The sequence below is a fragment of the Orcinus orca genome, chromosome 6, assembly GCF_937001465.1.
Source record: "Orcinus orca chromosome 6, mOrcOrc1.1, whole genome shotgun sequence".
NCBI classification, from domain to species: domain Eukaryota; kingdom Metazoa; phylum Chordata; class Mammalia; order Artiodactyla; family Delphinidae; genus Orcinus; species Orcinus orca.
The window spans coordinates 35453077-35466621 of NC_064564.1; the positions used below are offsets into that span (position 1 = coordinate 35453077).

At 43.6% G+C, this 13545-nt stretch overlaps 1 protein-coding gene across 4 annotated transcripts in view; it reads right to left on the bottom strand.

Moving 5' to 3' along the window:
• Positions 1-200: 200 nt before the first annotated feature.
• Positions 201-13545, bottom strand: part of DAPK1 (death associated protein kinase 1) — a 209652-nt gene continuing 196307 nt past the window's right edge. For all 4 annotated transcript variants that reach the window (XM_033411366.2, XM_049710899.1, XM_033411367.2 and 1 more), the window contains exons 25-27: positions 12503-12691; positions 1476-2704; positions 201-1021 (exon numbers count right to left, since the gene is read on the bottom strand). In XM_033411366.2, coding sequence (XP_033267257.1) covers positions 988-1021; positions 1476-2704; positions 12503-12691 — 1452 coding nt within the window. In that variant the 3' untranslated portion in view covers positions 201-987. The remainder of the gene's footprint in view (positions 1022-1475; positions 2705-12502; positions 12692-13545) is intronic.

Sequence of the window (13545 nt, forward strand, 5' to 3'; positions counted from 1 at the left end):
CACCTGAGTTCTTTCTGCTTCCCCACACCATTCCCAACTTTAGTAATAATTAAGTACCTAATAAACTGGGTTGATTTCCACCCCTGAGAGTTTAGGTTTAATCACTTTCTGGACTGGTTTGTCCCACGAGGTGGGGTACTGGCAAATGAAAACAAAACAAAGAAAAAGAATCCCTTTTGAATTAAACACCAACAAACTAATGCAACAAGCAACAGTTTATTTATTAAAAAAAAAAAAAGGAAAAGAAAAAAAAACTAAAAAGAAAAGAAAACCTTTTTTACTACATCTTATAGATTAAGTAAAAATACCTGTATTAATATATATGTATATACATACTGCATATATATATATACATATGATATAACATTAAAATTACATGCTTCTCAGGACAGAAGAATTAGGACATGTTCCCTTATTTCGATTTAAAACTCTATCACAATTTAAAATCACTGCAAGAAAACTTGCTTCCTTTATTTTCTTTTTGAGACTTCAAGTACAGGAAGTTATCAAACCAGGATCTAAATGTGGAGAACCATCTGCTATGCACAAATGACAACAAACTGCCACAGATCATGAGTCGGGGGTCTTCTGAATTCTCACACAGGTCTTGGCTCCCTAAAACAGTGTCAGCCTTCTACCTGAGATGACAGGGGATGATGAAGCGTGACAGTCTGTAGGTTCCACGTGGATGTTCACACGGACGTTGAAACAAAAGCAAACACAAACATGTCTTATCGTAGCAACAACACTGGCCATGAAATTGCTCTAGAGGAGGTTTCTTTCTCCCCTTTCCTTGTCAAAGGAAACACAAAAATTGCCAAAAAAAAAAAAAAAAAAAAAACCTCGGGTGCAGCACCTCTGGCGATGATCAGCATACAGCAAGAGACAGAGAGGGAGCGTTTCTTTCGCGACAGCTCCGGGCTGACTTGGATGATTTCAAACACACCCTCTTCTGCAAAAGGCACTCACATATTGTCTGTTTATAAATCATACAGTGGGATTCCTTACATGGGAGTTTTTCCTACAAATATAAAAGAGATAAGCTGAGGACATGGTATAACAAAGAAAAAAGTATAAGAAATACACATTTTGGATAAATGTGCACTTTTTTTTTAAAAAGGACAATCAATATAATAGTTTAAAAAAATTTCATTGAAAAGTTAGGAATTCCAGTAAAATTATCAGTAAGAAGCAAGGTACTAGAGGATGAGAGATGGAGGGAGGCTAGCTTTTCAAATGGCCAAAGGAAAGGATAGGGTCTGTTCTTAAACTAGAAAGACCCTTCACACACAACGCAATGTGTGAGAGGAGGGAGGTAGTAGCAGAGAAATAGGTGAAGCGGAAGGGAGGGTGGCGTCCTTCAGGATGTGGGCGTAGGAAAGGACGCACCAGAATCTGCAGTGGGAAAGATGGGCTGTGTCCCCCTTGCCTCTGCAGTTGGAAGAGACCCTGCCCAAGCCAAAGGCTGCCCTCACCGGGACACGACCGAGCTAATGGAATTATAAGACGTGCCACTGTTGCAGCTTGAGGCGTAGGCCTCCTGGCCGTTGCCGTCGAGGTTGATTTTGAACACAGAGGACGCCTTCAGTAGGAAGTCCGCCGCATCCCGGCGCCCCAGCTCCCTCAGTTTGGACATGAGGATGCCGACCGTGCTCTCGGGGTAGGAGGTCCATTCCCGGAGCAGGGCGTGGACCGGGCTCGGGAGGAACTCCTTGGGAGACCCGTTGTTGGTGTTGTACTTTGCCACAAGGTCGGGGAGACCCAAGTTCATGGCGAGAAGGCACCAGTCCTTCCCCATGGGATCAGGTGGGTCCAGCAGGCGACTGAGTTTCCTCCGGGTCAGGAGGTTCAGATCTGATGCATGGATGTCCATGCCCAGGCTGGCCTGCGAATAGACGTCGTGACAGCCGAAGCACATGATGCTGCTGAAGCTCTCCCTGTACCCGCCCATGGTGTTAGTCAGCGAGGTCTCCTTGAGGGTCTGTGCCCGGAAGAAGTCTCGCGGCTGGTAGATCATGACGGGCTCGTGGTGCTCTCTCAGCTGCTGGGGGCTCAGGTAGTGCTTCACCGTCAGCAGCCCGGGCAGCGTGGTGGCCATGACGTTCTCGATGGTGCTGCACACCGAGTCCAGCAGGAGGCAGCACTTGATCTTTTCCGTCTCCAGACCGCGAACCTGGACCTCGATGCCCTGGCCGTGGTTGACCAGAAGCACCAGCAGCTCGGCCCCACGGTTGGCAATCTTGCAGCCGTTCACCCACAGGCGGATGTCCGCGTCTCCCTCCACGCTCTGCTGGTGGATCCACCTGCACAGGTTCACCTGCACCTTGTGAAAGATGCCGCACGGGAAGGGCGTGAGGTGCTCCACGGGGACGACGCGCACGCCGCCGTAGACCCGCACCTCGTCCTCCTCATCCGTCCAGGACCGGTGCAGGTTGTCAGTCTTGATCAGGGCGGGGATGTCCACCATGGTACCGCTGCTCAGGTCCCGGGCGCAGATATCCATGGCATCGAGAATCTGCAGCAGCTCCTCCACGTCGCTGTCGGGCACCAGGCGCTGGACGTCCTCCATGGTGTAGCGGCCCCGGTAATGGTGCAGGGCCCGTGGGGTCTCGACGGAGAGCAGCTTCCCCAGAACGTTGGAGCAGAGCCAGCGGGGGTCTAGGAGCAGCACGTCCTGGACGGTTTCACTCTGCATGATGTTGATCTGCCAGAGGGGACAACGGGAAGTCACTCATAGGAACCTAAATGGCCAGATGCTTCAGCTGCTCGGAGCACTAAAGGGCCTGAGCAGGGATGAAATCTGTGCAGATATTGTAAGGAATGACTCAGCACATTCATATGGACAGATCTCAAAAATCAATACTGAGCCAAAAAACCAGCTTGGCAATGTCAGAAGGGAGATTCTGAAAAGACTACCTTTGACCCTTATAAAAGGTCAATGTAATAAAAGACACACACAGAGAGAGAGAGAGAGGGAGAGAGAGGGTAGCCAAATGCAATGGGTGAGTTTTGACTGGATTCTGAGTCCCCAGATAAATACACAAATGAATAACATTAGCTATAAATGAAATTACTGGGACAAGTGGCAAGCACTTGAATGAGGACTATAAATTCAACAATAGTATTATAGCAATGTTATGTTTCCAGGAAGTAATAATCAATTATATTGTGGTTATGTGGGAGAATGTCCTTTTCCTTAGGAGGTACAAGCTAAATTTTTTAGGGGTGAAAGGTCATAATGTTTGCAAAGCAAATAAAGAAATAGAAGAGAAAGAGATAAAGCAAAGGTAGCAAAATGTAAACAACTGGTTAAATTAGGTGTCGAGGATATGAGGAGATATTGTACTAGTCTTCTAAGTTCTCTGAATGCTTGAAATTTTTCAAAAAAGATTCAGAATGTTACAATATTAGACTGTTAGGTAAATTTTTAACACACACACATATAAAAAAGGTCTAGAAAGATACGCTACCATGACAGTGGTTGGCCCTGGAGTGGGGAGAGAGGAAAGTGGCGAGAGGTGGCCAAAAGGGACTTAAGCTTTTCCTGTCACATTCATTTCTTTAAAAAGCAGAAGTCAGAAAGAAAAAAGTGGCAACTTTCCCCTTTACAGAACACTTACCCCTCCCTCCCTTCCCTCCCTACTCTGGGCTAGTTCTACAAAGAATGGTGATCCAAGGTGGACTCTGTGCTCACGTGGAGGCTGAGACCCTGGACCTGTTTGCACCAGAAGTACTTTTCTCCCCACAGTCTGGTTTAAATCTTTGAGATGCCTTGTAGATATGATTCTGTTCAAAATTGAGACTTCGAGTGTACATTTCTGGAATGTAGAGCAGTATCTACTTAATTTTTGGTAAGGCATTTGGTGGAATACTGCCTGCAATTCAGTCCTAGACACAACTATCTCCTCAGGGTCACAAAAGACAGACTGATAAACTGTCCCGTATTGGAGGAGACTAAGGAGACAGATGACTGAGTGCAGTGTGGGATCCTGAGCCGAAAAAAGACAGGACAACTGATGAAATCTGAAAAGATCCTTAGATTACTTACTAGAGGGCAGGAATAGTACTGGAGGAGGGGCTGGAGGCCAATGAGAATGGGGGCCACCTGATTTAGATTTCCCTTCTTTTTCATTCTGCCTTCATTTACTTATTAACGTCTCAAGGGCAAGGAGGGATGTGTTGTCAAATAATGTGGATTAATCACTATGAGCTAGAAAATTACTGGCAAATGCCACAAGGCAAGAGAATACTGTATTGAAAAGAGTGAGTTTATTATTATGGTTACAATATATATTTTTATATCTAGCACTATATTACAAGGTAAGGTTTGATCCCTTGCTTATCCCCACCCTTGGATTCGATCATTTAAAGTACCGCTGGAGAGACCTTCAAGATGGCGGAGGAGTAAGACATGGAGATCACCCTCCTCCCCACAAATACATCAGAAATACATCTACATGTGGAACAACTCCTACAGAACACCTACTGAACGCTGACAGAAGAGCTCAGACCTCCCAAAAGGCAAGAAACTCCCCCATGTACCTGGGTAGGGCAAAAGAAAAAAACAGAGACAAAAGAATAGGGACAGGACCTGCATCTCTGGGACGGAGCTGTGAAGGAGGGAAAGTTTCCACACACTAGGAAGCCCCTTCACTGGAGGAGACAGGGGGTGGGCGGGAGGGAAGCTTCGGAGTCACGGAGAAGCGCAGCAACAGGGGTGCAGAGGGCAAAGTGGAGAGATTCCCGCACAGAGGATCGGGGCCGACCAGCACTCACCAGCCCGAGAGGCTTGTCTGCTCATCCGCTGGGACAGGTGGGGGCTGGGAGCTGAGGCTCGGGCTTCGGAGGTCAGACCCCAGGGAGAGGACTGGGGTTGGCTGAGTGAACGCAGCCTGAAGGGGGCTAGTGCGCCACAGCTAGCCGGGAGGGAGTCCGGGAAAAAGTCTGGACATGCCTAAGAGTCAAGAGACCATTGTTTTGGGGTGCACGAGGAGAGGGGATTCAAAGCACCGCCTAAACGAGCTCCAGAGATGGGAGCAAGCCGCGGCTATCAGCGCAGACCCCAGAGACGGGCATGAGATGCTAAGGCTGCTGCTGCAGCCAGCAAGAAACCTGTGTGCAAGCACAGGACACTATCCACACCTCCCCTCCTGGGAGGCTGTGCAGCCTGCCACCGCCAGGGTTCCGTGATCCAGGGACAGCTTCCCCGGGAGAACACATGGTGCGCCGCAGGCTGTTGCAACGTCACGCCGGCCTCTGCCTGCCGCAGGATCGCCCCGTATTCTGTACCCCTCCCTCCCCCCGGCCTGAGTGAGCCAGAGACCCCTAATCAGCTGCTACTTTAACCCTGGCCAGTCTGAGCGAAGAACAGACACGCTCAGGCGACCTACACGCAGAGGCAGGGCCAAACCCAAAGCTGAACCCCAGGAGCTGTGCGAACAAAGAGAAAGGGAAATCTCTCCCAGCAACCTCAGGAGCAGCGGATTAAATCTCCACAATCAACTTGACGTACCCTGCATCTCTGGAATACCTGAATAGAAAACAAACCATCCCAAAATTGAGGCGGTGGACTTTGGGAGCAACTGTAGACTTGGGGTTTGGTTTCTGCATCTAATTTGTTTCTGGTTTTATGTTTATTGTAGTTTAGTATTTAGAGTTTATTATCATTGGTAGACTTATTTATTGATTTGGTTGCTCTCTTCCTTTTCTTTTTATATATAGATATATATATTTTTTTCCTTTTTCTCTTTCTGTGAGTGTGTATGTATATGCTTCTTTGTGTGATTTTGTCTGTATAGCTTTGCTTTTACCATTTGTCCTAGGGTTCCGTCTATTTTTTTCTTTTTTAGTATAGTTTTTAGTGCTTGTTATCATTGGTGGATTTGATTTTTTGGTTGCTCTCTTCTTTCTTTTTTTGAATATTACTTAAAATTGTTTTAAAATTTTTAATAAATTTTTTTATTTTAATGACTTTATTTTCCTTCCTTCCTCCCTCGCTCCCTCCCCCTCTCCCTTCCTTCCTTTCTTTCTTTTTTTGTGCCTTTTCTTCTGAGCCGTGTGGCTGACTTGGTGCTCCGGACTGGGTGTCAGGCCTGTGCCTCTGAGGTGGGAGAGCCGAGTTCAGGACATTGGTCCACCAGAGACCTCCCAGCTCCACATAATATCAAATGGCGAAAGCTCTCCCAGAGATCTCCATCTCAACGCTAAGACCCAGCTCCACTCAATGACCAGCAAGCTCCAGGGCTGGATACCCTATGCCAAACAACTAGCAAGACAGGAACACAAACCCACCCATCAGCAGAGAGACTGCCTAAAATCATAATAAGTTCACAGTTACTCCAACACACACCACTGGACGCGGTCATGCCCACCAGAAAGACAAGATCCAGCCTCATCCACCAGAACACAGGGACTAGTCCCCTCCACCAGGAAGCCTACACAACCCACTGAACCAACCTTAGCCACTGGGGGCAGACACCAAAAACAACAGGAACTACGAACCTGCAGCCTGCGAAAAGGAGACCCCAAACACAGTAAGTTAAGAAAAATGAGAAGACAGAGAAACACACAGCAGATGAAGGAGCAAGGTAAAAACCCACCAGATCAAACAAATGAAGAGGGAATAGGCAGTCTACCTGAAAAAGAATTCAGATTAATGATAGTAAAGATGATCCAAAATCTTGTAAATAGAATGGAGAAAATGCAAGAAACGTTGAACAAGGACCTAGAAGAACTAAAGAGCAAACAAACGATGATGAACAACACAATAAGTGAAATTCAAAATTCTCTAGAAGGGATCAATAGCAGAATAACTGAGGCAGAAGAACGGATAAGTGACCTGGAAGATAAAATACTGGAGATAACTACTGCAGAGCAGAATAAAGAAAAAGAAAAAAATGAAAAGAACTGAGGACAGACTCAGAGACCTCTGGGACAACATTAAACGCACCAACATTCGAATTATAGGGGTCCCAGAAAAAGAAGAGAAAAAGAAAGGGACTGAGAAAATATTTGAAGAGATTATAGTTGAAAACTTCCCTAATATGGGAAAGGAAATAGTTAATCAAGTCCAGGAAGCACAGAGCGTCCCAAACAGGATAAACCCAAGGAGAAACACTCCAAGACACATATTAATCAAACTGTCAAAAATTAAATACAAAGAAAAAATATTAAAAGCAGCAAGGGAAAAACAACAAATAACATACAAAGAAATTGCCAAAAGGTTAACAGCTGATCTTTCAGCAGAAACTCTGCAAGCCAGAGGGAGTGGCAGGACATATTTAAAGTGATGAAAGGGAAAAACCTACAACCAAGTTTACTCTACCCAGCACGGATGTCATTCAGATTCGACAGAGAAATTAAAACCTTTAGAGATAAGCAAAAGCTAAAAGAATTCAGCTCCACCAAACCAGCTTTACAACAAATACTAAAGGAACTTCTCTAGACAGGAAACACAAGAGAAGGAAAAGACCTGCAATAACAAACCCAAAACAATTAAGAAAATGGTAATATGGATTAAATGCTCCAACCAAAAGACACAGACTGGCTGAATGGATACAAAAACAAGACCCGTATATATGCTGTCTACAAGAGACCCACTTCAGACCTAGTGACACATACAGACTGAAAGTGAGGGGATGGAAAAAGCTATTCCATGAAAATGGAAATCAAAAGAAAGCTGGAGTAGCAATTCTCATATCAGACAAAATAGACTTTAATATAAAGACTATTATAAGAGACAAAGAAGGACACTGCATAATGATCAAGGGATCAATCCAAGAAGAAGATATAACAACTGTAAATATTTATGCACCCAACATAGGAGCACCTCAATACATAAGGCAAATGCTAACAGCCATAAAAGGGGAAATCAACAGTAATACAATAATAGTGGGGGACTTTAACACCCCACTCTCACCAACGGACAGATAGTCCAAAATGAAAATAAGTAAGGAAACACAAGCTTTAAATGATACATTAAACAAGATGGACTTAATTGATATTTATGGGACATTCTACCCAAAAACAAGAGAATACACTTTCTTCTCAAGTGCTCATGGAACATTCTCCAGGATAGATCATATCTTAGGTCACAAATCAAGCCTTGGTAAATTTAAGAAAATTGAAATCATGTCAAGTATCTTTTCCGACCACAATGATATCAATTACAGAAAAAATCTGTAAAGAATACAAACACATGAAGGCTAAACAATACACTGCTAATCAACGAAGAGATCACTGAAGAAATCAAAGAGGAAATCAAAAAATACCTAGGAACAAATGACAATGAAAACAGGATGATCCAAAACCTATGGGATGCAAGAAAAGCAGTTCTAAGAGGGAGGTTTATAGAAATACAATCCTACCTCAAGAAACAAGAAACATCTTAAATTAACAAGCTAACCTTACACTTAAAGCAATTAGAGAAAGAAGAACAAAAAACCCCAAAGTTAGAAGAAGGAAAGAAATCATAAAGATCAGATCAGAAATAAATGAAAAACAAATGAAGGAAATGATAGCAAAGATCAGTAAAACTAAAAGCTGGTTCTTTGAGAAGATAAACAAAATTGATAAACCTTTAGGCAGATTCATCAAGAAAAAAGAGGAGAAGACTCAAATCAATAGAATGGGAAATGAAAAAGGAGAAGTAACAACTGACACTGCAGAAATACAAAGGATCATGAGAGATTACTACAAGCAACTATATGCCAATAAAATGGACAACCTGGAAGAAATGGACAAATTCTTAGAAATTAACAACTTTCCGAGACTGAACCAGGAAGAAATAGAAAATATGAACAGACCAATCACAAACACTGACATTGAGACTGTGATTAAAAATCTTCCAACAAACAAAAGCCCAGGACCAGATGGCTTCACAGGCGAATTCTATCAAACATTTAGAGAAGAGCTAACACCTATCCTTCTCAAACTCTTTCAAAATATAGCAGAGGGAGGAACACTCCCAAACGCATTCTACGAGGCCACCATCACCCTGATACCTAAACCAGACCAAGATGTCACAAAGAAAGAAAACTACAAGCCAATTATCACTGATGAACATAGATGCAAAAATCCTCAACAAAATACTAGCAAAGAGAATCCAACAGCACATTAAAAGGATCATACACCATGATCAAGTGGGGTTTACCCCAGGAAGGCAAGGATTCTTCAATATATGCAAGTCAATCAATGTGATAAAGTATATTAACAAACTGAAGGAGGAAAACCAAACCATATTAACAAACTGAAGGAGAAAAAAAATATGATCATCTCAGTAGATGCATAAAAAGCTTTTGACAAAATTCAACACCCATTTATGATAAAAAACCCTTCAGAAAGTAGGCACAGAGGGAACTTAGCTCAACATAATAAAAGCCATAGATGACAAACCCACAGCCAACATTGTTCCCAATGGTGAAAAACTGAAACCATTTCCCCTAAGCTCAGGAAAAAGACAAGGTTGTCCACTCTCACCACTATTATTCAACATAATTTTGGAAGTTTTAGCCACAGCAATCAGAGAAGAAAAAGAAGTAAAAGGAATCCAAGACAGAAAAGAAGAAGTAAAGCTGTCACTGTTTGCAGATGACATGATACTATGCATAGAGAATCCTAAAGATGCTACCAGAAAAATACTAGAGCTAATCAACGAATTTGGTAAAGTAGCAGGATACAAAGTTAATGCACAGAAATCTCTTGCATTCCTATATACTAAGGAATGAAATACCTAGGAATAAACCTACCTAAGGAGACAAAAGACCTGTATGCAGAAAACTATAAGACACTGATGAAAGAAAAAAGATGATACAAACAGATGGAGAGATATACCATGTTCTTGGATTGGAAGAATCAACATTGTGAAAATGACTATACTACCCAAAGCAATCTACAGATTCAATGCAATGCCTATCAAACTACCAATGACATTCTTCACAGAACTAGAACAAAAAATTTCACAATTTCTTTGGAAACACAAAAGACCCTGAATAGCCAATGCAATCCTGAGAAAGAAAAACGGAGCTGGAGGAATCAGGCTCCCTGACTTCAGACTATACTACAAAGCTACAGTAATCAAGACAGTATGGTACTAGCACAAAAACAGAAATATAGATCAATGGAATAGGATAGAAAGCCCAGAGATAAACCCACGCACATATGGCCACCTTATTTTTGATAAAGGAGGCAAGAATATATAATGGAGAAAAGACAGCCTCTTCAATAAGTGGTGCTGGGAAAACTGGACAGCTACATGTAAAAGAATGAAATTAGATCACTCCCTAACACCATACACAAAAATAAACTCAAAGTGTATTAAAGACCTAAATGTAAGGCAGACACTATCAAACTCTTAGAGGAAAACACAGGCAGAACACTCTATGACATAAATCACAGCAAGATCCTTTTTGACACACCTCCTAGAGAAATGGAAATAAAACCAAAAATAAACAAATGGGTCCTAATGAATCTTAAAAGCTTTGCACAGCAAAGGAAAACATAAACAAGACGAAAAGACAACCCTCAGAATGGGAGAGAATATTTGCAAATGAAGCAACTGACACAGGATTAATCTCCAAAATGTACAAGCAGCTCATGCAGCTCAATATCAAAAAAACAAACAACCCAATCCAAAAATGGGCAGAAGAACTAAATAGACATTTCTCTAAAGAAGATATACAGATTGCCCACAAACACATGAAAGGATGCTTAACATCACTAGTCATTAGAGAAATGCAAATCAAAACCACAATGAGGTATCACCTCACACCAGTCAGAATGGTCATCATCAAAAAATCTACAATCAATAAATGCTGGAGAGGGTGTGGAGAAAAGGGAACCCTCTTGCACCGTTTGCGGGAATATAGATTTATACAACCACTATGGAGAACAGTATGGAGGTTCCTTAAAAAACTGAAAATAAACTACCACACGACCCAGGAATCTCATTACTGGGCATATACCTTGAGAAAACCAAAATTCAAAAAGAGTCATGTACCACAATGTTCACTGCAGCTCTATTTACAATAGCCAGGACATGGGAGCAACCTAAGTGTCCATCGACAGATGAATGGATAAAGAAGATGTGGCACATATATACAATGGAATATTACTCAGCCATAAAAAGAAACGAAATTGAGTTATTTGTAGTGAGGTGGATGGACCTAGAGTCTGTCATACAGAGTGAAGTAAGTCAGAAAGAGAAAAACAAATACCGTATGCTAACACACATATATGGAATCTAAAAAAAAAAAAGAAAATCATTCTGAAGAACCTAGGGGCAGGACAGCAATAAAGACGCAGACGTAGAGAATGGACTTGAGGACATGGGGAGGGGGAAGGGTAAGCTGGGACGAGTGGCATGGACATATATATACACTACCAAATGTAAAATAGATAGCTAGTGGGAAGCAGCCGCATACCACAGGGAGATTAGCTCCGTGCTTTGTGACCACCTAGAGGGGTGGTATAGGGAGGGCGGGAGGGAGATGCAAGAGGGAGGGGATATGGGGGTATATGTATACATATAGCTGATTCACTCTGTTATAAAGCAGAAAATAACACAGCATTGTAAAGCAATTATACTCCAATAAAGATGTTACCAAAAAAAAAAAAAAAAAAGTACTGCTGGAGGGGCCAGTAGATTAGCCGGTAGTTTCATTGGAATTTAAAGACTGACACAATCACTGCTTGAGGCTCTAGTTTTTAGGGTCGCTGGCTTCTTGATTCAAGTAGAATTTCAAACCTATGTAATCCATGGCCAAGGGCCACACATGGCACCTGAGACTGGGCAGGGAAGCTTCTGGTTTGCAAAATTCCTGGAACTGCTTCTGGTTTTTCATAATCAGAACTGTCTTAGCCCATACTAGCTTACACTGTCTCCTGATTTCACATGATGGAAGAACGTGAAGGCTATGCCCCGTTGAGAGGAACAGGCAGCATATGAAGCAATTAGAACAGGGTTCCCAAACTGCACCCCAGAGCTGAACCAGGAAGAGAGATTCCTATCTCTTGGTCATTTCTGGGGATCACTGCTTGCCGTGTCTTAGTGTCTCCACACGTTCTCTCCTTGAAGATACATCACTACTATTTCTTGATTGTCTGTGAGCCCAAGAGGTCTGTTTGGAGCTGATACACTCCATGGAGAGCAGCCATCCTGAAGGCTGCAGGAATCACAGCTAAGCATCAGCTGCCCCAGGGAGAGAGAGGAGAGGCCCCGTCACCCAGTGTAGCAGGAACTGTGCTCCCAAACTAAGAGAAGCCGGAAAACAAACCAACCAAAGCAAGACGAAACAACAGCTCTTAAGGTGAACAGGAGAGCAAAGAACCGCAGTTCGGGGAATCACTGGAGCCTTCCTGTGATAGTCGCACGTCTGGAAACATCATGGGTAATAGGCAGTTGCCACTCGGCCTCCGCAGCTCAGCCCACTGCTCAGCCCACTCAGACACTGGAAATGCATCCCAGGGCCCCCTCCCAGACCCTTGCCAGGGCTGGAGCCCTCACCTCGCCGGCACTGTGGAGCTGCTGGGCGATGCGCCGGAGGTCCACCTCGCTGGCCAGGGGGTTCAGCTGGTCCTGCACGTCGTACACAAACTGCTGCAATGACATCAGCTGGTTGGGCCCGTTGAGCTTCCTCCAGGAGGGCAGGGTGGAGATGATTTTCTCACACAGGTGAGTCATTGGAGGGCAGACCTAGAACATGCAGTACAGGCAGGTCAACGCACAGCTGTGGGGACTCAGGAGGAGCCGGCACAAAATGATGCCGCTCACATCTGCACTGTTGCATGTAATTCTTCGGATGCGCCAGTGATTTTTGGTTAAGTACTGGGGCAGTTTTGTTTTTTCAGTGTTGCCTTTAAGCAGAATCTATTTAACAAATATAAAATTTTATAGAGGCTTTCATTTCCACTGCTCGTCTTAAATAGATGGCAAGGATTCACAAAAAATGGCTTTGGCATTGTGGACTCAATTAACTAACGTTCATGAAGTCCTAATGTTTTCCTCCCTCCCTCTCTTGGAGTGAGGGTTTCAGCCAGGTGATGGCCGCTTTATGAACGAAGAGACAGGAAAAGAGAGTATCATTATCAACATTAGATGGCTTTTTACCAGTAAATTAGGTATTCATGGGGATTACTGTTGAAATATTTCAAATTTGATTAGTTCTTGGTAATTGGCTTGAAATGAGTTTTTAAGCTCTTAACTTGGTTAAATAAATCAGTCTATGTTACAGACTCATAATCAGCACACTTTCCTAGTTAAAAACGCCACGAGCCATACACTGCACTGCATCATTAATCAGGCAGTCCCTTCTCGAATCTCATCTTTTACACCCCCTAAATTCCACTCCCTATTCAACGAACAATATTCCCAGGGATAAAGGCAGTTTGTTTGGTGAGTTTCATCTGCCTGACCGCAGAAGTTGGGTGTGTGCGGGATGTGAAGCAGACATCATGCCACACCCCAGCTCAAGACTCTTCAGGGAGCACAGGCCCTCATCCCACCTGGTGAGCAGGCGCTGAGCCAGCCACAGACCACTGTTCCCGATC